A 23,374-nucleotide genomic window follows, 5' to 3' on the forward strand; every position below is an offset into this window, starting at 1 on the left:
ACGATTTCAGCCGGCCGGACATGTTCGTTTCTGTGGATATGGGCCTTAGCGTCGGAATAAGGGGTAAACTCCAACCTTAGCGCTAGACAGCGCAGCCGTCTAGTTCACAATACAATGAGCTTGACCAACCTGAATTTGGGTCACATACACAAGACTGAAAGCCAAAACCAATGATCTTCTTGTGAGCTGACATCTCTAGGTGGTGGAAAGCCTGTGAGCCCATTGTTCATATTTATGAGTCCAAGAACCAGGCTCATCATTTGCTTCGATGGAATCAATCTATTTTAATTCCTATCTATCACACCGAGCATCGTGAAATAAACGCGTGCCATGTTCTAATAGCCATAAGCCTTAGCAAAGAGATCGCTTTAATCTCCTGTTCTCGAATTCTCGATCTTGGTTACGATCAAGTCGGTAGCCCCAACCTCTGTCAACTTGTCCATAGCAATAGCGATATCTTTCCTCAACACCATAGCCTGAACAGCCACCCAGCCATCCTCTTCCAACGCGTTGACGGTGGGAGCGCGGCGTCCGGGAGTAATCTTGCGTGCGATATCGAGCTTCGATCGGTCGATGTTGTAGGTGCACAGGACGTACTTTTGTGCAGCTATGAAGAAGTTAGCCACGCCGTACCACGCGAGAGATCTGATGCTACTTACTGATAACACCCTTTATCCGAGCTGTGATCAGCTCTACCAGCTTGGGGTCTGATGGGTGCTTCGACTTGATGAGGATAGCACTTGATGAGACGACTGTAGAGATGGCCTTGAGACCAGCTGCGCGCATTGTCTCACCCGATTCCACCAAATCGACGATACCGTCTGCGACGCCCAATGCGCACGCCGCCTCGACACTGCCACCAACGTACTTGATGACTGTCTTGAGTTTGGCATCACCATTGGCCTCTCCGTTTGTGTTTCCGGCCTGTTCGGCCTCTAGTTTCCGGAAATACTGCTCAGCCAAGTTGGTGAAGCTTGTAACAACGTTCTTGCCGATCAAGTCTTCCGGCTTTGCCAGGTCACCCTTTGCAGGAACTTGTACCTGTAGACTGCACTTTCCGAAATCGAGATCTAGGACCTCCTCTACACCGCTGGTAGCAGTAGGCGGTGCGACGCACTCATGTTCTGCTACTTGGTCGCGCCCTGTTATGCCCAAGTCTACGCGACCCTCTCCTACGAAAGTTGGGATATCAGCGGCAGGCAGAAACACAAGAGCGAGCGGGTGGTTCTTGACGAGTGCGATATCGAGACGCGAGTGTCGGTGGAACTGGATGTCGGAGCCGTGGAGGAGGTCAAGACATGCTTGGTGGAGGCGGCCCTCTGTGATGTTTGTCAATCTATGACCTCTGCCAGTAGTGTGTCGACGACGTACTCTTAGGCACCGCAAAGAGCAGGCGGTCGTTCAAGCTGTTGCCCAAGAGGTCAGTCATGAACGGAAGACTCCTGCTGCCCTGGCGCGCTCTTTGCGCGATTCGCTCATTATCACTTGCGCCATTGGTGTAACCCATTGTGGTAGAAGAGGCTTATCAGAAGTAGGGAAAAGAATGGAGAAAGGAGACAAGCGGAACGTACGAGTTGACGAGATCCATCCTTCTGAATCAAGCACGCAATTGCTGGGGCTTGTAGAATGCGAACGCGCGCTGTGCACCCTTCAACAAGGCTTTGAATGGGGAATTCTGCGACAGGCTAGGCACGAGGTCCACTTCGGCAATTGCAATTGGGCACAAGGTCGCTGCCGTGGAGGTGGCTAAATGCGCGGACAGCGTCAGAGCAGATATGCAGGCTTGGATGTGTGGGTATGTGTGTCGTTTTGTAGTGTACAAGATTGAGGCGCGTCTCGACTTAGTGACTCAAGGAGGGGTACGGGCTACACGTGTGATGCGCCAAAGGCTGTGGAACCCTCAAAAACTTGATACCTAAAAGTGCATGTCAATAGCATAGAGGCCGTGCAAACAACAAGACCACGATTGGTGCAGTAAATCTGGTTACCGCGACTGACCTGCGGCTTCAATTTTTTTGCGGGATGACGTTCCATCAACACATGTTGCCCCGCGTTGCGATGCGTCGGAGGTTGGCGACGCGGCATTGGCCGGCATCAACTCACTTGCTCAATACGGTCCACTATCGATTTTGCGTTGTAACTTGAACGTAATCTAGACCTTGAACGTAATATCATGCTCGATTGTGTGAATCAGACATCTACTGGTATCTATCTATGATGCACCGCCTATGTGTCAAACCCATGCCGCTTCGTCTCGAAATTCGATTGTGAGATAGACAGGCCAAGCGCAGACTGCCATAGACGCATGCTGACTTTTCATTCCCGAAAAACGCCATCCGCGACTCCAGACTACCGGATGGTTCGGTAGGATGTGATCGTCTCGCACTCGAGAGGAGATTGCGACGGGGGAAGGCGTGTGAATATAAAGCGTCGTCGTGCCTCACATGAAATCGTCACTGTACATATGTTAGTACCTCTAGGACTCCTACGGAATCCGACATGACTCACTCTCCAAAGTCCTCATCATCATATGCCCTCGTGTCTGCCCTGACACCAACGTCTCTGCTCGCGTTGAGCGTAGTCTTGGTCTTTGCCGCCTTTGTCTTCTTTCCTCCCTTCTCAGCAGCCTTTTCCTCCTTCATCTTCTCGTTGCTCAGTGTGGTCAAGCCGGATGCAATCTTCTTGATCTGCTCACTCGGCAGGTCCTTGGCGATCTGCTTGGTAAACTCCTGCAGGAAAAGCGAGTATTGTCCCTTCTTAGAGTTGGCAGCAATCAGAGGTGTGAGTGTCTCTCGGAGCTTGGTGAACTGGTCTTTTGTGTTGGGATTGAAGATGGAGAGTGAGGACAGGTCGATGGCATTGCCCGGGTTGCTCTCGTCGGTGACGGTGATGGCCTTGCCAGCACGGGTCTTGTTGCTGACGCTCAAGTCGCCAAAGAGTTCCTCGGCTTGGGCGCGCGAGGCGTCAAGCTCTGCCTGGCGCATTCGTTCGCGGCGCTCGGCCTCGGTCTCTTCCTCTTCAGATTCACCATCCTCTTCCATCTGCCGCCGGCGTAGTGCTGCCTGCCTGTGCTCCTCGATCCGCTGCGCCTTGGACTTGTGGTTTGCCTTTGCTTCTGCGTCTGCCTTTGCCTTTGCCTCGGCGGCCTTCTTTGCCTTCTCGCGCTCGACTTCTGAGTCCTCCGCAGCGTCCCATGAATCTAGTACCTGTTGTGTCCATAGTCAGCACATGTAGCCTTGTATGGCGGGGCTTGAATCGTGCAAGCGCGGGGCATAGTGGGCTGACGCACATCGTCATCTTCTTCTTCGTCGTCAAATTTGCTGCGGCGGGCGATAGGCGCTACCTGTGGCGAGGTAGGAGGAGAGCTGCCTTCTTCTTCGTCGTCTGCAACATACGTTAGTCCCAAGCCTTCACGATTCCATCTTGAAGCGCGCGCAGTGGCATCGAACATGACGTACCCCACTTTCCTGGTGCCATGGTTGCAATCGTTTATAAAGAGACGGGGTTTGTGCGTAGTCTAGGCTGATGTATCCAAGGGTCCTGACAGTAGGGCAGGGTTTTATAGTCGAGTGATGTGGAAGAAAGAAATGGTCTAAAGTTGACTGAGGCGCGAAACAATGGTTGGGCTCACCATCGCGCGTGGCTCGCTTCCGATCTACCTAAAAATTCGCTGCCCAATCACATAGGGTGCGCCACATTCACTCTTTCTCACTATGTTGCAAGTCTTTTATTGTTAAACCGAGCTGTGGCGTATCGTAGTTCAACCGCAGGCACCTTGCAGCCGGATCGTATTAGCCATCTCATATGTGCAAGACATTAATCCTATAACCCTTCCTTTCACGCCTCCAGGAGGCTTAAAACATAATAGATCCCCCACATGCAGCAAAACAAACAAGGAAGTATGAACAGAAGACGAAACCTAAGACCTGCTTGAACGTTGCCACAACACATCATCAGCAAAAAGGTTGATTAAGAGAAGAGATCCAGATTTACCGCTCAGGAACCTCCCAGGGCCTCCAGAATTTCCACCCTTCTCTGACTTCTCGAACACCCTTCCGTCTCGAACTCGACACTCCGACCAGTCTTTCAATGCCGATAGTGCCCTCAGCCCGAAGAAACTTTTCTTGGTCAATCTCCTCCCCACCTTCCTCTTCATTGCCATTGTGTAGTACTGCAGGCCAAAGCACACCCACGCCGTCACCAGCAAGCGTCGTTTCAAACTTCTCAAAGCCTTCATTCTCCAGCTTTACCTCGAGGGAGTCAAGAATCTTGTATTTCAGCTTTGTACCATTAGATATTATGGATGCGCCACAGTCGATATCCGCTTCATCAGACGTGTCAGATTCGTCAGATGAGATATCGTGGTGTAGACCATTTGCGTGGCCGTTGGTCAGCGCTGGGGGCTGGGGCTTGAGGATAGTAATGGCGCATCCTCCGCCTCCCGCGCCTGTGAGCTTTGTCCACCCGATACCAGTGTGGTCGATGATTTCGCGGATACGCTCGAGTTTGGGATGTGAGACGCCTAATGAGACGAGTAGACCATGGTTTATCGTGACGAGTTCGCCGAGGTGTTTGAGTGCGTCGGGGGAGGTTGCGTCGAAGTCTGGTGATGTGAGTAGTTTGTGTGCAGATTCGGTCACTAAGCCGATGGCATTGAGGATGTTCTCTGTGAGGGCGGGGTGCACGTTGCGTAGGTTGGCGACCTTGGCGACTTCGGTGGCCGTGCTGCGAGATTGTCGTGTGTTGACAAGCAGCAGTGGAAGCTCAGGAAAGCTATGCAGCGGTATGACTAGAGGTGGCTTGTCGTAATCCCTTCGCTGGAACAAGACTGCTTTACCACCTGAGGAGACGGTATTGTCGACGCCTGAGGGATTTCCGTGTATGCACATCTCGCCGACGAACGCCCATCGGTTTATGCGCTCAATGTTGAGCTCGCATTCTTGTGGCGGCTGATCCTGATGGGGTCCGCTGAGTGCACGTATCTGCAGAAGCATTGCCGTACTCAAACAGACGGATATACTGGCGCTGCTGCCCAGGCCTGCACCAATGGGAATTGTAGATCGTAAAGTATAAACACACGGGGGCACTTTGCGGGATGCGAGAGAAAGGAAGAGGTATAGGAAAGAACATGCAGAGGCATGGTGGATCTTGCGTATCGACTCGGGGGCTTTTGGCGAGACTTCATCGATAAAGGGTTGTATGGCGGCCATAAGGTCGGGATCCAGAGACGTGACGAGGTCGTAGTAGTACTTCTTCTTGCCTGATTTAGAGAAGCTGTCCCAGGGCAGGTCGTCGATGTTCCAGGTATGCTCCATCTGTATGTCGGGGAAGCGCAGCTTAACGGTCCGATTCGATTTGGAGAGAAACGAGACGTGGAGATAGGATCGGAGCGATATGGCGGCGGCGATAGCAGCCTAGAGAACATCAGCATCCATCTTGCCATGGTTGTCGTATCGAACCTACCTTGCCATGTACTACCGCGTGTTCTCCGTAGACGATGACCTTGCCTGGTGCGGAAACCATGAAAGGAGGCATCATAGGCGACGACTGCTTCCTGAGCAATGCCGGAGCGCCATTCGGCTTTGTGGTGGAGATGGAAGGCATATTAGAGCCCAATTGCGCGGGCATCGAGTCTGTGGGCGAGGGTTCGGGTGTTTGAGTGGAATGCGACGACGTGCGCGGGTGAAGGCTCGCTGCGTTTGGGTTAGCCATGATTTGGGCCTTTTGGAAAGAGTTGTCTTACGTGGCGCGACAACAGTATTCCTACGCATGCTGCTATTTGCCGCCATGGCTGAGAAAAGAAGAAAAGTGAAAGCAACAAGAGAACGTGAGTGGAAGGATTAGGGAACTGCCAATGGCAAAGGAGGCGTCGTGCTCAACGGTCGGGCCATGTACCAAACTTGGGCGAGGTCATTATACATGGGCTAAGTCTACGGCGGACTAGTTGATCAGCTCCACCATGCAGGAACTGTCGGGGTTAATCTTACATCCCTGTTTTCTAGAACCGCCCTATGGCTGCGCGGACATTTCCAAGACATGCACTGCTGTCACCATCTCGCATTACGTCTGTACTGCGTAACACGACGTAGTGCTGGACGTTGGCGCAGTCGTGGGCTGCAGTTGCTTCGCATTCTTCGACACAGTCACGCGAACAACAATATCAAGGCGACCCCTTGCCCTTCCGCACTCGTCCTTCGCAGCCGCAGTAAGCTGAAAAAGCGGCCCAGTGGCATGGCACTAGAGACTGATAGTTTAGATGCGGGGAACTTTCACATCATGTTAACTGTAAACCGCAAGGAGCACGATAGCACGACGTAGCCGTCGGGGTCCGACAAATCGTCGGAATCCGACATTGACGCGAGGCACAGCCACAACAGGCAACGCAATCGAGGCACAAGCATCAAGACTATAGCCTAAACTTGTCGTCGGTGGCAGGTATTCGTATGACCCGTATAATGATCTCCAGATTGTAAATATGATTCTAGCAAGTGCCTGCCCAACAACCAAATCCAATAACTCCTCGCTATGCATGTACAGTTCGGATGGAAGGAATCTATGATGGTGTTTTGATCATAAAAATCTACAAACGTATTAGCAGAGATCAAGTAACAATTGGAAAATGTAGACATACCTCTTTCATGGCTTGTGCATCCATAGTCGCAGCCTTCTTCTGACGGATCCATTTCTGCCTAACAGCATGCATGCCTCTTGGAGTGTATGATAGACCAGCAGGTACCGGTGTGGATGTTTTTGACAGAGGAACCGACGAGATCGTTGTCGGCGTGCTCTCGTCTTCCTCGCTTTCAGAGCTGGAGTCGTCCGAGCTGTCCTTTTTCGCTGCTTTCTTGGCTGCTTTCTTCAGAGCCTTCTTCGCTTTCTTCTCCTCCTTGCGTGCTTTCTTCTCAGCTTTCCGTTGCTCTTTGTCCGTAAGCGGTTCGGGGTCAGATGCCGGAGCAGCGACATCGTCAGTGGAGGATTCCGCATCTGATGAGGACGCGCGCTTTGACTTCTTCGACTTGTCCTTCTTCTTATCTTTCTTATCCTTCTTGTCTTTCTTGTCCTTCTTGTCCTTCTTCGATTTCGACTTGTCGCTTCCCTTCTCTGCTTCGTCGCGCAAGTCCTCGCTCTTCTTCTTGCGCTTCACCTTGAGCTCGTCGTCGGTGCGGTCATCGCGCTTCCTCTTCTTATCTTTCTTATCCAATGCGCCGTCGTCGCTCTCTGGCTCAGACTTGATCTCAGACTTGATCTCCACCTCCTTCTTGATATCGGAGCTCTTCGTGATCTTGTCGCCCACCAAAAAGCCGCCGCTAACAAAATTCATCATGCCGTACTTGCGGTACACGAACGCCCTTTTCTCAATCTCCTCTCGCCTTTCTTCTTCCTTCTTGACCTCGGCCTCATTGCCATTCAGACGCCCAAGAATGCTCTCTAGTCCTGCAAGACCAAAGTTTTCAGCGCGCTCACTCCCTCGCTTTGCGCCCAAGCCAAGATTATCGTCTTTGAGAAACACGCGAATATGCGATTGCGAGGCAGCGGTATAATGAGCAGCATGGGAGGCATCCGTCGCACCGAGAGAGTTTCCGGGCTGCCATCCTTGCGAGGTCAATATGCGATGGCCGAAGCGCGAGGTGTTGTTTGCCCAGTTAGTGTTCTGGGGATCGTTGGAGATCTTCGTTCGGCTGGTCTTGCGTTAGTTTCGTGGAGGTCGGCCGAAGCCAAACTGGCAGACATACTTCTTCGGCGCTGCGAGACCCATGGTAAATACTGAACAGACTGGACGAGGCTGCGATTGTCGAAGGGAAAGGCGGGAGTCCGCAAACACGACCAAAAATTTGTGGATGCCCGCTAGCGCGGAATCTTGGCGCTATGTGGGGAAGCCATCTCCCCCATCTCCAAGGCTTCAACCATTGCTCTCTAACTGGCAAGCTCTCACCACTTGAGCTGAAGCAAGGAATAATGCTTCGATAACGAGTCAATCGATCGCAGTCTTGATCTACGCTACTAAATTTCAGCACTCACCACCAGCACCCATGGCTCCGACGCGCGCACCCGAGAAATCCACTTCCATGACCGCCTCCATGGCCACCATTCGCCGGAGTGCACAGCAGTCTCGAAGACAGATTACCGATGAAACAGAGGAGCTCGAAAACTCTGCAGAAGCCAATGGTGTGGGTCGCGATATGAATGCAACACACGAAGAGACGGAAGCATCGCAGAACACCTCCGATGGCCCGCTGGACCACCTGATGGCGAAAATGGTAGACGACGTATGTTAGATGGAATCATCAACTACATACCACCGTCTCTACATTCCTACCAGTGGCATAGCACGCCTGATTAGGAGGCTTTGAGAAGCAACATGCTAATTCTGCGCACAGCAACGCAAGCGGTACGACGCGTCAAAGAACAACGTAGGTAGAGCTTACAACAACCATTACCAAAGCGTCGAAGATTCCATAAACACCGTCTTTGACACACATGTAAGAGAGACGTGGGTCACGCAGTATTAAAGAGATGGTGCAACCCCGCAGGTTAACAATACCTCAGTACAACAGCCCACCAAGCGCAGCTCAAACGCCTCCAAGAATTCTTGGACCAAAAGGCTGCCATTGAAACCGCTATGAGGAAGCAGTTGGCAAGCTTGCAAAAGATCTACGATGCGCACTCTCGTGATCTGGAGGCGGTCATTGATCGCCGACTGAGAGAAATGAAGTGACCCTGATACGTCTAGGAACACCAAGGGCATGCAACCTTCTTGCAAGAACAGCACTCCTTTACAGGATTTGGTTTTCCATTCGAAGCGTTGAGGGCAAAGTCACTGCAAAACAACAATAAAATGTGCTAGTAAAGGAGACACCAGATATGAAGATAATATAATTCGATTCCAGGTATCATAATAACAAACCACCCAACACATTCCAATCATCTTGCGCTTTGAAAAAGATTACCATATCATCCAGGTAGACTCAGGCTACGCGCAACGCTCAAGTCTATGCAGTCACTGCCCAAACACCATAAACGCCAACATCATGCATGTCACCTCCGGTACTCCGGCAAGGCTTCGCTTTCCCGTCTGTGGTCCTGTAGCGTACCTTGCGTACTTCGGCCTGGACGCACAGCACCTACCAGATCTTCGTCGTCGTCGTTCAGCATAGGTGCCGAAGGTGCCAACTGTAAGCTTTGCATTCTGTCTAGCGGCGGTGCTGAAGGAGCGTGCGATGGTTCCCCATCTTCATCATGATCCGTAGGGGGCGCGCTTCTTTCCATTTCCAGTCTCCGCCGTGTCATCTCTTGCTTGTCGTCGGTTGGTTCGACATGTGATGATGAGCTAGCGACGTACTCAGGCGCCGACCCTTGTACTGTGCTGGGTGACTGCGGTGGTAGCGGCGGTAGTGGTTTCGACTGGTCGTTGTTATCTTCACTAGTGGATGGTTCTAGGCGATTTGGATGTATGGTATGCGAGGATTCAGTCCTTATGGTTCTTGTCTCATCGTCCGTAATGTTCGTAACACGACGCTGCAAAAGCGGTGCCGGAGTTGTGCGCGACGATAATAATGGCGATGAGGCAGCACGGAATGGGGGTGGGGGATGCGCCGGAGTGGAAGAAGACGAAGATGCTGCGACATAAGGGGGGTTTGGATCGTCGTCTTCCGGTAACAATGGCGCCGACGCTGGTATACCGTATTGGACCGTTCCTGAAGGCGCAGATGGTCCGGCAGTATCAGGCGGCTGAGAAGGCAATAAACGCTCCTCTGCTCTTCGTAATCGCTCTTTCTCTGACATTCCTTGTTCTTCCTCGGGAACAGCTGCAGGTACCGGGAAGGATGCAGCTCCGCTTGTACTATGTTGTTCGTACCCAGGAACTTCATAATACGTTGGATCGTAGTTGTAATCGTAATACTGTCCGTTCTCGTCTTGCTCGTAATAGTACTGATCGTAGCCGTGTTCAGCGTTCGGCTCCATGTGCCCCCCGTAGGCGCCGTTGTTGTCGACCATTTGTTCTTGAGTTTGTTTCTTCTTGCCATTTCTATCGCTATCCCTGGTACCGATAACAACTTCGAACAAAGCAGAAACGATGCCCTTTTCGCGGCGAATCTGATCGGTATCCACAAAATTGCCGCCCCAGGTCGAGAACATGCTGCCAGTAGCATCGTCGCGTGCCATAGCCGAGGTACCACCAGCTGCTGAAGGTAGGTTGACAAGTCCAGCATTAGATACCATTCGGTCGAGGCCTGTCAATTTGCCCTGTATATCCACGACTACCTCGACGTAGTATTTGAAGGATATCATTGCGCCCGGAACATTTGATATTGTGGGAAATGCCTCATCGGGCACACGCACTGTACACTTCACTTCGGCCATTAACGTCCTAGGATCGACGAAGAGCGGTGCGAACGATTGGCATAGATCTTTGCGAAACAAATGACTAGATCCAGCCGATGAGAGCGACAAGCCCCCCAATCCAGTTCTTGACTTTGGATAGTAATCTTCGGATTTGGTCTTGTCGCCTTTGCTGTTGGGTACAACAGGTAGTGCAGGATGCATATCAACTCTCGCTTGACGATACAGCGTGATGATAATGCCTTTCAGGCTCCGTATGTGCTTTGTATGGTTTACGGTCACTTTAATCGGTATTTGGTCGCCTCTAAGAAAGCCTCCCTTGAGTACGTCGATTGTAGCTGTAATCGTCTTTCCTTTCAGGGTCGTCCGGCTTCCATTCTGTGAGCCCGATCCATCTGTAGCTGTGTTGACTGAGCGAATGCCATACTCAGTGCCAGAAGCGTTCCCGCTACTCCTCTGACTCTCATAGCTCACGTCGCTAGGTGAGGGGCTTCGTGGGCCCTCTGTCTCCTCGATGGTATTTGTTGCTTCCAAAGAAGACCCTACTGGCTGAGGTTCTGAAGTAGAAGGTGTGTGTGATGCTTCCTCGGTTGGCCGTTTCCGCGTTGACCTAGCACGCGTTCGTCTAGATATAGGTTCCAATGAGATGACACGGGGCTTTAGCGGCGGTACGGGTGCGATGTCGACTGATTCGGTAAGGTAAACCTTCGTATCGCATGACGCGGTCGGAGACATGGTAGTGGGGCGGGTCAAGGTAGCGTTGAGCATATAGGAAATAGTTCCGCGCTCAAACTGTACCTTATTGTCAGCGTGTTGGTCAATTACAGCACTGGATTATTGCTTACGTCGATGCTGCTGGGCAAGCCTTTGGACGGAAACTCGAGTTCGAAATTGAAGTGGTACACGCCCTCGGACAGTCTCCCCTCGCCGCAAAGCACAACCTCGTCCTCGAACAGCGAAACGAACCCATTGCCAAAGTAACTGCCTGCCTTCTTTCCTCTCCCAGAGCCGACTGTTGAACAATAGTTTTTGTACGCGTCCCCCGGGGTATTTGGGTTCTTGAACACCTGGGCATAGCCATGTAGGGAGACGACCAAATGAGTGATTCTCAGGGGTTTGACAATCTTGATAATGACAGTTCCGCTGATGATATCTCCTGGAGTGTAATGCCGATGCGGGTCGTCAGACTGGATATAAAACTCGGTGTAATAGCGAGTCTTGGAGGTCAAGGGCGATTTGAGCCGAGATAGAAACGATCTGCTCGACACTGGAGAGGACGGAGTGGCGGGTGTACGTGTCTGGCTGGAAGTCATACTCCGTGTACCACGCACATCATGCGGCTACCCGCGATATCGACAACTGTCTGGGGGAGCCCTCGCGACTATACAGAGGCGCCAAACCGAGCTCGCCGCTGGAAGGGCCGAGAAGGGCTATTGCGCAGGGGTGTGAGGTGTAGGTACCGGTATCGGGAAGCACGCGCGACTGGCTGGCTGGCTGGCGACGGGTGAATCGCAGAAACGAGCTGGCGTGATTAGGCACGGCGGTAGGCGCAACGGGGACGATGAAGGACGCGGTCAGGTGTCCGGCGTATGATGTTGTGGTTCTCGGGCGGTCGCTTCAGGGCTGGCGCACGCAACGGCGACGCGCAACTGTCTCAGATGGACGGGGGGCTGTGGTGGTGCAACTAGACAACGGCGAGAGGAAGCAACTGGATAGCGCGCACCCTTGGTCAGCATTGCGGACGGCTCTGCGTAATAGTGGCAATATGGGGCCTTCTCGCGGTCCCACGCGGGGAACGACGATGGTGATGGTGGCAGTGCTCTCTAGCGTGAGCAAAGACAAGCCATCGTGCACGGCGCCGCCCCATGGATGCTAACTTGACGGACGCACGGCGGACAGCAGTCGGGGAGCCTGTGGGGCGCGAAGGAATGGATGGATTGAATGACGGATCAGCAGTTACGTACATCTTGGGTTGCGCAGAAGGCTTGTTCAAGAGCCGCAATGCTCTTGGCTGCCAAGTCGTCAAGGGAACACGGGGTCTGCGACACGATGGAGCGACGTAGAGTGGAGACCCTTTGTATGTGGGAAATGTCGAGTATCCTCAACAGCCTCTGAAGATTGATGTTCAGATGCAGCTTGAAGAGTGAAGACAAGTTGTGTGCGGAAGAGCTAGGCCAGCAATGTTTGGGGTCGTCGCCAGCTATACAAGAAAGTTACCCGCGGAGGGAGGCACCGTGCTCACACTACACGATGCACACCATACGCGGATCAACCTATGCGGATCCCCGATGCTGGGTCGCTAGGCTGTTGTTGCGTTGCACACTTCTTTTCGTCCGCCTACTCGGCCTAATCCCATGCGAGCCTGTCTCCCAGTATCGCTCCGACGGTCTGTCGAAGCTTGCCCTAGGTAAAACCGACTAGAGCACGCGCTATGAAGCTTGCGAAACAATTGTTGTGGTGAGGAGAACCATAAAGCGTCAGTGAGTTTGCTGCAGGGCTGACAAGTCTGGCGCCAGATGCTATTCATGTTTAGCCATTGGCGAGTCGACAGGCCCACCGCGGTCTCGATCACGCCGTCCCCGTCCTAGCGTGAGATCGTTGCTAAGCTTCTGTGCCAAGGAGGTCATCAATGCTTATCATATGCTATTAGTGCGAAACAGCCGGGCATCATGCTTCACGTTTTGGAGGGGAAAGATCACACCACGGTGATGATGCGTTCTCTGGTGGGGGGCGTCCGGGCGGGATCCACAGACCGCCAAAAGCTCCCACATGTGACAACACCTAACGCGCGTCCATTTAAAGTAGAAATGCATTAAGCAACTGCCTCACCTTTTGCACGTCCTTAATAATCGGTGCGAGCGCTGGCTTGAAACCAGTTCGCCAATCGTAATACATGATAGGTAGAATTGCGTGCGAGTCACATAGTCGAGTTACTATGGTCTCAATCTACTTCCTCACGAGTGTCTCAATTCTGCTTACTTCAAGAAAGTTTCCAATTACCTGAGAAGTTCCTCGCAATTCCTCGTACGCTATGTACCTCATATAGATTCGATCCACGGTCAGTTAGCCTGCCAAAAGTGTACATAGTTCACTTCCCATAGTATGCATTAGCTATCCCCTCACTGGACTTCCACACTTGCTCAATTCTCCTCTTTCAGTCTTCTTTAGCTCCTTCTTCTCCCGTATCCTCTGCTTCTACTTAAGAACCTGATGCTGTTAGATGTCACTAAGGCTAGCTGGTCCGCTTCCCTCGTAAACGCAATCGATGATCTGCTGTTGGTTTACACAATGTTGGATAGCAATGTGGACAAAGAACGCAAAGGGCTGATACATGACTTGAGGCAGGGGGTGTAAGGCGAAGTTCCGTGTTGGTGAAGTTGTCTTGTATCATGCCCAGTTCTCCTCATTTTCGTTGAGCAGGCTGGGCAAGTCTACTTCCACTATCGAGGTGCGTTTCTCGACCGACTTAACACCCTCACCGTATCTCTTGTCGACATGACGAGAAGTTCTCATTCATTGAGAAAGGGCTAATTTTATTGCTCCATGTCTATTGGGTGGAAATTCCAGGTCTCTGTTGAATGGGTTGATGTGTTGCTTTGGATAGAGGTAGATGCAAGCTTTGCTGATGAGATTGTCGACGTTTGCGCCGATAAAGAAGTACTTAGGTAGGTTTCGCCGCCAAGAAACGGCTTTCAGCGTAGATCTATGTATGTCAATAAGCCCATGATCAAGAAGCCGTGAAACATGGTATGGTTGTTTGTGGCTCTTCCACACAGGCAGTATATACGTTCCGAAAGCGTTGTCGTCTATTCGTAGGCTCTAGTGATTATTTCCCAACGATTAGCAAGGGGCAGTGCTAATCTCTAGGGAGCCTTTACTAGGCATCTCTAAATGTCTAATCAGAAGAGTAAGCCTTTAAGATAAATGGAGACTTTGCCATTGTCAACATCGTATCTAAGGTCAGCCGTGCCGATAGCACCCTCATACGTTGTATACCATGTATTATGAGACGCACAGAAGGTACGAATTATTTGTTATCGAGTTCTGCTACGACAGCATGCCCATGAAAGCTCGCATGCGAGCCTTGGGCGAACATACCACAATAAAGACAGATTGAGCAAACACGACAATGGATCGACATAGACGCTGTGGCACCCGGCGTGGATGCGATCGAAAAGCAGACAATAGAGAAGCCACAGCGAGTGCTCACGACTCTGCGTGACCGAATGGCTGTCATGCTAGGGCCAGTAAATTCTTAAGTGTGTGGAGATGATGGTAAGCAGGATGATGACTCAGTATGTGGATAGAAGAAGCACGGACTGACGTCGTGTAATGAACTTTTCGCGGCAAACAAACTAACGGCTCGCACACTTTCAGTATCCATCCTGTCACAACATCTCGATCTCTTTACTTCTCTCTAGGTCTTCCTGTGGGGTTTATTTTGTATGTACGAATGAAGATAATGAAACTAGTTTCACGCTCTCTTCCATCTCGCACATTTGCTCTTGCTCGCCTCATTCCGTCGCGCCTGTCTCTAGCAACTAATATAAGATATAGCCACACCTCAACAGTCGTCCCCCTCACTCAACACAGACACTACACCCGACTTCCAGCACAACCCTCAGTCATGTCTGCACCACCCAAGCGCAAATGGCCTCGCGGCCGAGGCGGCGGCGGTGGCGGCGATCGTGCGAACGGTGCCCCTGGGCGCAGCGGGCCCACGAATCCTCGCTCAACCATGTCGCAGCAGCCAAAACGTCCCAGAGTTGAGGATTCGCAGGCGAAAGCCGAAACCGGTGTCGACGTGCGGCAGATGTACAGCACCGCGGCTGGCGATGCGGCACCGAAGCCTTTTTCCGATCTGAAGAACAAGCTGAATCCAGCCTTGCTGAATGGCTTGGATAAGATGGGATTCGAGTAAGCAGACGTCTTTACACATTGCTCTTTGACGGCGCCGTTGCTAACTGTTGCAGATTCATGTCTCCAGTCCAACAAAAGGTCCTCACCGAGCTACCCACACTATCCTCCGACTGCGTTGTACAGGCAAAGACAGGTACGGGCAAGACCGTGGCCTTCCTGCTCCCTGCGATTCAGAACCTCCTAGCGGGTAATATGCCTAGAAGAGGCAAGGTCGCCATCCTCGTCGTCTGTCCCACGCGCGAGCTGGCTCTACAGATAGCGAAGGAGTGCAATGGCGTTACAGCGTGTCTGCCCCAGAAGATGGAGTGCCACACTGCGTTTGGCGGTACTTCTCGTGCCTCGAATCTCAAAGCCTTCATGAATGGTAATCCTACCGTTCTGGTCGCCACCCCTGGTCGTCTTGACGACATCCTAGGCGAAGAGCAAGTTCGCGAGAAGTTTTCTGATTTGAAAACGGTCATCCTCGATGAAGCGGACCAAATGCTTGATGCCGGATTTGCACCTGCGGTCAAAAAGATCCTGAGGCGCATCCCACCAAAGAACGATGGCTGGCAAGGAATGTGTTTCTCTGCTACATTGCCCAAAGAAGTTCTCGATATTGCCAAGATTGTCCTGTTCCCTGGTTACACACACCTCTCGACAGTCGACCCGAACGAAGTGCCGACCCACGAGCGCGTACCGCAATTTTTCTACTCTGTTCCCACTGTTGGTCAAACTTTCCCTGCGTTGTCGGCTTTGATCGAAGAGGAATACAATCAGAACCCTGCCGACTTCAAGGCCATTGTCTTCGGTACCACCGCGAACGGCGTTGGTCTACTCTACGATCTATACAGAAATGCGCTGCCGCAGTTTAAAATGTTTGAGTTGCACAGCCGCATGTCCCAGCCTGCTCGTACGCGCACAACTCAGGACTTCAAGGATGCTCAAAGTGGCATTCTGTTCGCATCTGATGTTGTCGGTCGAGGCATGGATTTCCCCAATGTTGGTCTAGTTGTCCAACTGGGTCTTCCCTCAAGCACTGACCAGTATGTTCATCGAGTTGGCCGAACGGCTCGTGCAGGCAAAGATGGGCGCGCTGTTCTCCTTCTCTTCGAGCAAGAAGCCTTCTTCCCCAGGATCAACAAGACGTTGCCCATCAACCCTTACCCTGTCGACCTCGTATCACGTCTTCCCTCGCACCAGGCGAACATCGACCGAGCTTTCGTTAACGTCGATGAAGTAGCCAAGTCAAAGGCGTACCAGGCATTCCTTGGTTACAACAAGACTTTCGTCAAGAAACTGCAGATCAGTACAGCGGATTTGGTTCGTCTTGCAAATGATTATGCGAGGACGATGGGCTGCCCAGAGCCGCCTATGTTGGAGAAGTCGACCGTTGGAAAGATGGGCTTGAAGGGAGTACCAGGTCTAAGGATCGGGTCCCGAAGGTGATCTACCCTGTTAGACCTTTAGAGGAATGGTCACACGCCGACATTTGATCACGTACTTTGTTTGAATTTTACACATAGACCATATGAAACTAGACGCGGCGGTTGAGCTATCGAGCACTGTTGGTGGGAATAAAGGATAGACCATTTCGGTGCATTTGTACCTAGATACCCAATTTCTTCACTTCAATTATATCTTAACTGTCGTCTTCCACAACATGGGGTCCTGTCGCTCGTAGCGACTCTCGCGCCTTCTTCATAGCTCCTTGTTGAACAAGTCTCTAATAGGAATGACAACGCGATTTGGTGCCCGGAGACTTTGGTTCTTGTCCGTCGCATGTAAGACATGTTCATAGCACTGCACAACAATGGAAGAGCATGGTTATAGCAATATACTGAGATAACGGCAAGACTGGTTGGCATCAGGAGTGGCACTAAGTCAAACACCTCATAGGTCACATTTGCGACTATTTCTCGAAACTTTTGCTGTTATTGTTGCCGTAACATCCATACTTTTGAGACTACAAAGCCTTGCAAATTGCGCCTCATGCGTCTTCCCGTTACCTTGGATGTGACACAGCTGATGTAATATCAGTTCGTTGCTACAATTGATCTGCCTCACGAACCTTTTAATATCACAACTCAAACGACGATAGCTTCCACCAGCACAAACCTGGCCATTGATACTGTTTTCCCACACGCATCATGTTTGTCCAGCGTCAGCAGGCTCCAGGCCTTCCCATTTCACATCTACGCCTTGTAACGAACTCCATTTAAGCTTAAATCTTCACTTTGCATCACTTAGGCAGCATGATGATTCCAACACGAAGATCACGTCAAGACTCCTACAAGCTTTTGGTCCAGTGAACATGGTGCGAATTCCAGCCTTGGGCGCAAGTACATCAAACGCCCTGGACATTGGGCACATGACACCGTCAAATACACTAGGGATACATACCTAATCTCATGCTTGACAATCTAACCCAGCGGCTCCAGTCCTCTTCCAATCGCGACATCTTTAAGTATCCTTGCCCTACCTGACCCTGCAGGCAGTCCCATGCAGAACGAGAATGATATTTACGGCCGGAGCAATGGACTTGTATGTAGGTAATAGGAAGGGTCAAGAAATCTCCCGACAGAGCATGTTTTTAAGTTTAGTAAATGGCCGTGTGAGCGATTTAGTGTTTGACATGTTCGTGTACGCTTTAAAGCATGACTGGTGGGCATACCGTTTGGAGATATGTCAACTGTGCAACTAGGTGAAAAGATCAGAATGAGAGGATGTAGGGTTACCAGGCAGGTAAGGCTGTGAGAGATAGACTTTCGGTAATCGCACATGTCACTCATTTTCCAACGTTCTGGGCTCTGGCAGTATCTGGCTCAAATCTTGGTGGGTTAGACTTTGGCCTCACGGTTTCACAACGGAGGATTATCAAAATGCAATTTTCGTGATTGGTTATAGAATTGTAATTCCGTGGAGTACCGGCTACAACTTGGGCTCCGATCAGACAGGTAACGTCGGGCGGGTGAGCTACGGACGAAGTGAGGCAAGCTGCGAAAACGACCAGCTGGCGACCCTCCACTTTGGAAATACACTTCCCGGCCGGGTTATACAAACCTGTTTGCAGGCTCAGACGCGTAGAGAACAGACACTGTTGAGGTCGAAGTTGCGGCTACCCGCTGATCACCATGATGAGCCGTCCGCCCCACGTTGCTAATCACGGAGGAGGCTCCGCATCGTGATCTGTAAAGACTCGCTTAGGAGGTTATTAATGGAACCACAGACGTTTGTTGACGGCTGTCTAGCCCGGACCAGAGCGTTGCGCCTTTCAACAGGAGCTGAGCCGCAAGGACAAAGATCTTTGGTACCGAACAAGAGAGAAGTGGTGAGCTAGACATGTGTAAATGGGTACTCCGGATACGGTACATGCGTGATGACTGTTGGGTGGGGTACAGTACTGGGGTAAGCTGACACGGAAGCATGGTAGCGAAGGCTTCCTCGCATCAAGACGGCATACTCGGAGCGCACTACGACGAGTTACCCGTTTTTCACGTAGTGAGCCAAGATGAGTTTTCGCGCATGTAGTCGACCAGATGGCATTTCATCTCCTTTGCGAGTTCGCGATCGCGATGCAGGAGGAGTTCCGTGCGCTGGAGTTGAGAGATCGAAATGAGGTGTCTGTGGTAGTTTGTGTGGACGCGTCTGGACCGCGAGGGCAGCTATGCAGCGTGGACAGCGTGCCCCTAGGGTGTCGGCCTGTGGCTTTAGTGGTTGAGCTGAGCTGCACCTAAGAACCAGGGTGCCGTTTGTCGAGTTTCATGCGCCCCTAGTGTTCGGATCAGACTGTGCCACTGTCTGGCACTCGATAGGCTGTGCAGCACGCCCCGGGACATGTCCCCTAGGCATACGAAAGCTGTTAACCACCGGCTTGTAGAGTACTCGGCGTCGACGAATCTGTTGTTTCACCGGCGCGTTGTGCAGGCGCTTGCAGGGCGGAGGCTTCCCCAGGCGTGGCCGCAGGCGTTGGATTCGACGTGTCGCGGCGGGCAAAAGCAACGGGTTCCAGATGGGCGTCAATGGTAGCAGCAGCAGCCTTACCGGTGCACGCCCACTGCAAACAGCTGGCTAGTGTAATTGCCGGCACGAGGTTGTTCCTGGGCGAGATGGGACATGACGTGCGATCGATCAGAGGGAACGCGTGCTCGGACGGCCTCATTGGCCGCGCTCCCTTGCTCCTTCCTTGCAGGTGCGTTTGCGGTGGCAGCCAAGGAAGGTGCGCTGCAGCTGCCTCCAAGCCTGCCTACTTGCTCTTGTCCTGCCCGCTTTCCTCTCCGCGGTCGAGTAGCAGGCTAAGACGCTCCTCTTCCTGTCTTCTTGTTTCAGCGTCCTCTTCGCGTCTTTGCATCTCTCCTGCCCCAACCCTCAATTTATCTGCTATCAGAAGAAAACGCACACCGCCCTCCCGCTGCAGATCCGGCATTACTGTCGTCAGAGGTTACTTTTTAGCGCCCTTAAGCGAATTGCTCCGCTGCCTCATCGCATCAGCACAGGTTAGATAGCAGCCCACACCCCCTCAAAGGAGCTCCTTTCTCACAGAGTCACGTAGAATTGCACCGCACATGACAGGCAGCCTACTCCCTCCGACAATTGCCAGCCCACACCTGGCCGCCGACTTCACCACCCACTTGGCCCTCGTCACCGCAATCTTAGTCAACACCGCACCCGCCGACCGTGCTTAGTCGCCTCGACGGACCCATTTTGCATTTCTAAACGCGACTTCACGCGTCAAAGCGTCTGGAGAGACTATACAAGGCTGTTGGTGCCCTTGTAGCTGAGTCTCGCCATGGCTGCAGCGCGTCGACAACCTTCCATGCAGATTTTTCAGGACCCTGTGCAGCCTCACGACCACCACCAGATCAACGCCTTTGACCCACGCTACCTCGACGCCTTCACGTCCATCACCGACGTGTCCAACAACTCAAACACGCTCCTCGCCCCTCCCGCGCCCTTCACCGCCAAAGCATCGCCCCGCAAGACCCGCCAAGTCTCCAGTTCTCCTCCACCCAGCGCCCTCGTCGAGAAGGGCCTCAACACCCTCAAGATCCCGCCGCCGCAAGAGCAGTGGTTTCGCACCGACGCGCCCAACAAGAAGGCCCAGGCTGCGTCTTCGCAGGACTCGCACCCAATGGTCGGCGATATTCAGTACTGGTCCGGCTATCCCTCCCACATGGACAAGGAGAACGCGTATTATTCCGGCCCAGTCATGTCCACCCTGTCAGCGGCAGAGCCGCTCATGAAGCAAGGGAGCAAGCGACCACTTATGGACGCTGCCCCATTACGCGATCGCACCAACATGAACATCAGCAAGAAACAGAAGTTCGTCAAGGACATCAAGATCGAAGAGGTAGACGGACCACTACCCAACCCAGACCAAATGCCCACCATCGAGGACGACGGAAACAAGCCTTCTTACAGCTACGCGATGCTCATTGGCATGGCCATTCTAAGAGCACCGAGCCGTCGATTAACCCTCGCCCAGATCTACAAATGGATCTCCGACACATTCGCCTTCTACCGCAACTCCCAGGAGACAGGATGGCAAAACAGCATCCGTCACAATCTCAGTCTGAGCAAATCGTTTTCTAAGCAAGAGCGCCCCAAGGACGACCCTGGAAAAGGCCATTACTGGGTCATCAACGCTGGGTTCGAGAAGCAGTATCACAAGGTCAAGCCTGTTCGTCGACCGGCTCATCCAGAACCTCTTGCTCCGGCATATGCCAGTGATCTCCCGCGCCCGTCCACATCCATGTCAGCTAGCTTCCCACCCATGAGCTCGACAAAGGGATTTGACTCGAGCAAATTTCCGGAAGAGGCCGAGCTACCTTCTTCCGAGGCTACCATCCCCTGCTCCGACCCGGCTGCTCATGATGGACATGATCCTATTAGCATGCCGCCGCCCCGTCAAATGCCATCTTCACCTCCACCAGCCGACATCCACTCCTCACCGCCTCCACCTGTCTCCCGATCCCGCTCGGTTCGTGAGGACACACCGCCACGTGCTCCACATTTCCCTCCCAACAGCCGCTCGGGCGGACGCAGGCGCAAGTTCAACGGCCTTGGTGACAGCGGCTACTACTCTTCTATTGAATCGTCTGCGACCAAGGGTAACCCGATGGGACCTCTACTCACCTCCGAAGCGGATCTCGATCGCCCTAACCTCAAACGTGGCCGCGCTGAAGAAGAGATTGCCCGCATACGTGGCTCTTCTTACGACTCTCCCACCAAGACAAGGTCTCACACGAAGCAACCTGTCATCTCGTCGCCGGTTCGTCAGGGTGGCAAGGTCCTCGACCCTCTTACCCCTGCTATCGTCTTCAAGCGTCCTGCCCTCCCACCCGCTTCCGCGTCACCCAATACCAACCTACGCAACCATCGCAATAAGATGCGAGAACTAGTAGGTGGCTCACCGGATAAGAGCTTGGCCATGTGGGTTGACACTTCCTTCCTTGATAACAAGGCGTGGAGCCCGGCTGTATCGATCCCCAACGAAGAGAATGTCAACCTTGTTGGCCACGGTTTCGAGAGTACCTTCGACATCTTTGGAGATTTTGGCTACAACGAAAGCCCTTTAAAGCGATCTGCTAAGCGTCCCCGTCTTGAGCGTGCGGTCACCACAAGCGGTGTCCTCGCTGACATTACTGGCGCCAAGAGCAACATGATCAACTCGCCTACACCCAACTGGAAGATGTCGTCCTCTTTCCTCAACATCCCAGACCTATCACCTGCTAAGAAAATGTCACCCATCAAAGCTCCCATGTTGAAGTCTACTACATCTCCCTCTCTCTCTGAGTTTGCCCTCCCCCAGCCAAACAAAGAGAACACACATTCGGGTCTTACGCCTCCTCAATCCTTCCATGTTCCTGCGAAGCCGCAGCAGCAGGATGATGAGGACATCTTCCACTTGTTGCACAGTGACGAGTCTGAGCCAGGTATTGACTTGCTTCAGGGTTTTGAGAAGATAGGAGCGCGAACATTGGCTGTCGCACCCAACGGCTCGCCACAGAAGAAGGCTGCGAGACCGGGCTTGGCCCGCAGTTCAACAACTCGCTTCTAAGCAAACTACCAAGATGCCATTGTCACTGGCTTTTGGTTTTCGTCTAATCTTTTGCTCTACTCCTGGATCTCATCTCCTGGATCTGGATGCCTCTTTCGCCATTCTCGATACCCCTCATCTTGCGACTACATGTTTTAGCTCTTTCCCCCTGGCCCTCCATATCACGGTTCCCCAGGTCATCACTTCGACCCCTCCCTCTTTGCATTATCCATTGGATAATTCCGACTCACGATGTAACGACCAACGATACCCACGATAGCAACGGCTGGCTCCCTCTACTTATAAAGTCTAATTTGACATATCTTCTCATTAGGCGAGGCGTTGCAAGGCCACATGGGACGTACACATTACGCCTGCTGCTGTGTTTACTACGGTGTTTGGGATTTTGTTTCTTAGCGAGCGATGCAAGCGTAATGATATATTGAGCTGGACATTGGGCTTGAACGGAGATGGTCATTTTTATATGGCGTAATCACGATGCGGACGAGAACGCGAACATGCCTGAACGTAGCGGATATTATAGTCTTTCTCATTCAGCGAATTGAACATGTTTCTTGATCCCTAACACTATATCCACCATGCTTACACCTCAGTCTGTGAATTGGTTCACTGCCTAGTTACAATTATCATACGCCTCCTTCTGATCTGCTATACGCTGACTGAGACTGTAAGCAGTCTGTATGACTGAATAGGAACTCTAATGGCACGATCTATGCTGCATACAAACATACAAACGTGCACCTAGAAAACAACCAATAGTAGTACTCCTGAAATTAATTCTCCGCAGACTTACTTTTCCGGTACCCCCTCTTCTTCTCTTCTCCTCTCAACGAAAGCCCATTCGTCCCAACAACACCGTTCTACCCGCAAAAAGCAAGCATCACTCCTCGTTTCGCGCGGGATATACTACCCTCGGGCTATCGGCCCCCCGTGTATGATTGCAAAACTTGGGACACTAGTCACGATCGTCCTTGCTGTAGATGCACCTGCATATGCATATGCAACCCACCTTTCTAGTCTGTCGTTACCCCACAAACGGATTACGCAGCTAAAGCCTAGGGCAAATATGTCGGC

The 23,374-nt window shown here is 52.2% G+C and overlaps 9 protein-coding genes across 9 annotated transcripts; 4 read left to right on the forward strand and 5 right to left on the reverse strand.

Annotated features, from left to right (window-relative positions):
• Positions 1–203: 203 nt before the first annotated feature.
• Positions 204–2,016, reverse strand: CC77DRAFT_1019985 (ATP phosphoribosyltransferase). The gene is made up of 4 exons (XM_018524954.1): positions 1,572–2,016; positions 1,372–1,406; positions 660–1,319; positions 204–607 (listed from the first exon to the last, which is right to left on the reverse strand). The coding sequence occupies exons 1-4, from the start codon at positions 1,586–1,588 to the stop codon at positions 369–371; spliced, it is 951 nt and encodes a 316-aa protein (XP_018386618.1). The 5' UTR covers positions 1,589–2,016; the 3' UTR covers positions 204–368.
• Positions 2,017–2,339: 323 nt separating this feature from the next.
• On the reverse strand, positions 2,340–3,570 carry CC77DRAFT_1019989 (translation initiation factor eIF3 subunit). The gene is made up of 3 exons (XM_018524955.1): positions 3,459–3,570; positions 3,290–3,384; positions 2,340–3,206 (listed from the first exon to the last, which is right to left on the reverse strand). Exons 1-3 carry the CDS (start codon positions 3,475–3,477, stop codon positions 2,505–2,507), a joined length of 816 nt encoding a protein of 271 aa, XP_018386619.1. The 5' UTR covers positions 3,478–3,570; the 3' UTR covers positions 2,340–2,504.
• A 133-nt stretch (positions 3,571–3,703) lies between these two features.
• Positions 3,704–6,112, reverse strand: CC77DRAFT_1019990 (mevalonate kinase). Its single transcript, XM_018524956.1, has 4 exons — positions 5,988–6,112; positions 5,744–5,940; positions 5,464–5,693; positions 3,704–5,414 (listed from the first exon to the last, which is right to left on the reverse strand). Exons 2-4 carry the CDS (start codon positions 5,787–5,789, stop codon positions 3,990–3,992), a joined length of 1,701 nt encoding a protein of 566 aa, XP_018386620.1. The 5' UTR covers positions 5,790–5,940; positions 5,988–6,112; the 3' UTR covers positions 3,704–3,989.
• Positions 6,113–6,421: 309 nt separating this feature from the next.
• Positions 6,422–7,798, reverse strand: CC77DRAFT_1019995 (hypothetical protein). Its single transcript, XM_018524957.1, has 3 exons — positions 7,734–7,798; positions 6,632–7,679; positions 6,422–6,580 (listed from the first exon to the last, which is right to left on the reverse strand). The coding sequence occupies exons 1-3, from the start codon at positions 7,754–7,756 to the stop codon at positions 6,554–6,556; spliced, it is 1,098 nt and encodes a 365-aa protein (XP_018386621.1). The 5' UTR covers positions 7,757–7,798; the 3' UTR covers positions 6,422–6,553.
• A 280-nt stretch (positions 7,799–8,078) lies between these two features.
• On the forward strand, positions 8,079–8,893 carry CC77DRAFT_1049777 (hypothetical protein; the record flags this gene model as incomplete). Its single annotated transcript, XM_018527587.1, has 3 exons — positions 8,079–8,267; positions 8,379–8,491; positions 8,548–8,893. The coding sequence occupies 3 exons, from the start codon at positions 8,079–8,081 to the stop codon at positions 8,714–8,716; spliced, it is 471 nt and encodes a 156-aa protein (XP_018386622.1). The 3' UTR covers positions 8,717–8,893.
• A 146-nt stretch (positions 8,894–9,039) lies between these two features.
• On the reverse strand, positions 9,040–11,636 carry CC77DRAFT_914070 (hypothetical protein; the record flags this gene model as incomplete). Its single annotated transcript, XM_018533659.1, has 2 exons — positions 9,040–11,133; positions 11,187–11,636. Coding segments are annotated over 2 exons (2,544 nt in total), but the record flags the coding sequence as incomplete, so codon positions are not given.
• Positions 11,637–15,079: 3,443 nt separating this feature from the next.
• On the forward strand, positions 15,080–16,689 carry CC77DRAFT_934871 (DEAD-domain-containing protein; the record flags this gene model as incomplete). Its single annotated transcript, XM_018534400.1, has 2 exons — positions 15,080–15,258; positions 15,315–16,689. The coding sequence occupies 2 exons, from the start codon at positions 15,080–15,082 to the stop codon at positions 16,687–16,689; spliced, it is 1,554 nt and encodes a 517-aa protein (XP_018386624.1).
• Positions 16,690–18,965: 2,276 nt separating this feature from the next.
• Positions 18,966–19,887, forward strand: CC77DRAFT_860394 (hypothetical protein). Its single transcript, XM_018533453.1, has one exon. The coding sequence runs from the start codon at positions 19,263–19,265 to the stop codon at positions 19,743–19,745; it is 483 nt and encodes a 160-aa protein (XP_018386625.1). The 5' UTR covers positions 18,966–19,262; the 3' UTR covers positions 19,746–19,887.
• On the forward strand, positions 19,689–22,413 carry CC77DRAFT_860352 (forkhead box protein J2). Its single transcript, XM_018533450.1, has 2 exons — positions 19,689–19,736; positions 19,793–22,413. Exon 2 carries the CDS (start codon positions 20,030–20,032, stop codon positions 22,298–22,300), a length of 2,271 nt encoding a protein of 756 aa, XP_018386626.1. The 5' UTR covers positions 19,689–19,736; positions 19,793–20,029; the 3' UTR covers positions 22,301–22,413.
• The last annotated feature ends 961 nt before the right edge of the window (positions 22,414–23,374 follow it).

This window comes from Alternaria alternata, assembly GCF_001642055.1.
Source record: "Alternaria alternata strain SRC1lrK2f unplaced genomic scaffold CC77scaffold_9, whole genome shotgun sequence".
NCBI lineage: Eukaryota > Fungi > Ascomycota > Dothideomycetes > Pleosporales > Pleosporaceae > Alternaria > Alternaria alternata.

Bases quoted from the DNA above. Each gene is read 5' to 3' on its own strand.
- CC77DRAFT_1019985 (XM_018524954.1), bottom strand. The intron at 1,320-1,371 runs GTACGTCGTCGA...CAAACATCACAG, and splicing joins GCTCTTTGCGGTGCCTAAGA to AGGGCCGCCTCCACCAAGCA. The intron at 608-659 runs GTAAGTAGCATC...ACTTCTTCATAG, and splicing joins TCGGATAAAGGGTGTTATCA to CTGCACAAAAGTACGTCCTG.
- CC77DRAFT_1019989 (XM_018524955.1), bottom strand. The intron at 3,207-3,289 runs GTGCGTCAGCCC...TGGACACAACAG, and splicing joins ACGAAGAAGAAGATGACGAT to GTACTAGATTCATGGGACGC.
- CC77DRAFT_1019990 (XM_018524956.1), bottom strand. From the start codon at position 5,789: ATGGCGGCAAATAGCAGCATGCGTAGGAATACTGTTGTCGCGCCAC. The intron at 5,694-5,743 runs GTAAGACAACTC...ACCCAAACGCAG, and splicing joins GAATACTGTTGTCGCGCCAC to CGAGCCTTCACCCGCGCACG. The intron at 5,415-5,463 runs GTAGGTTCGATA...GATGTTCTCTAG, and splicing joins ACGCGGTAGTACATGGCAAG to GCTGCTATCGCCGCCGCCAT.
- CC77DRAFT_1019995 (XM_018524957.1), bottom strand. From the start codon at position 7,756: ATGGGTCTCGCAGCGCCGAAGAA. The intron at 7,680-7,733 runs GTATGTCTGCCA...ACGCAAGACCAG, and splicing joins GGTCTCGCAGCGCCGAAGAA to CCGAACGAAGATCTCCAACG. The intron at 6,581-6,631 runs GTATGTCTACAT...ATACGTTTGTAG, and splicing joins ATGCACAAGCCATGAAAGAG to ATTTTTATGATCAAAACACC.
- CC77DRAFT_860394 (XM_018533453.1), top strand. From the start codon at position 19,263: ATGGTAGCAGCAGCAGCCTTACCGGTGCACGCCCACTGCAAACAGCTG.
- CC77DRAFT_860352 (XM_018533450.1), top strand. From the start codon at position 20,030: ATGGCTGCAGCGCGTCGACAACCTTCCATGCAGATTTTTCAGGACCCT.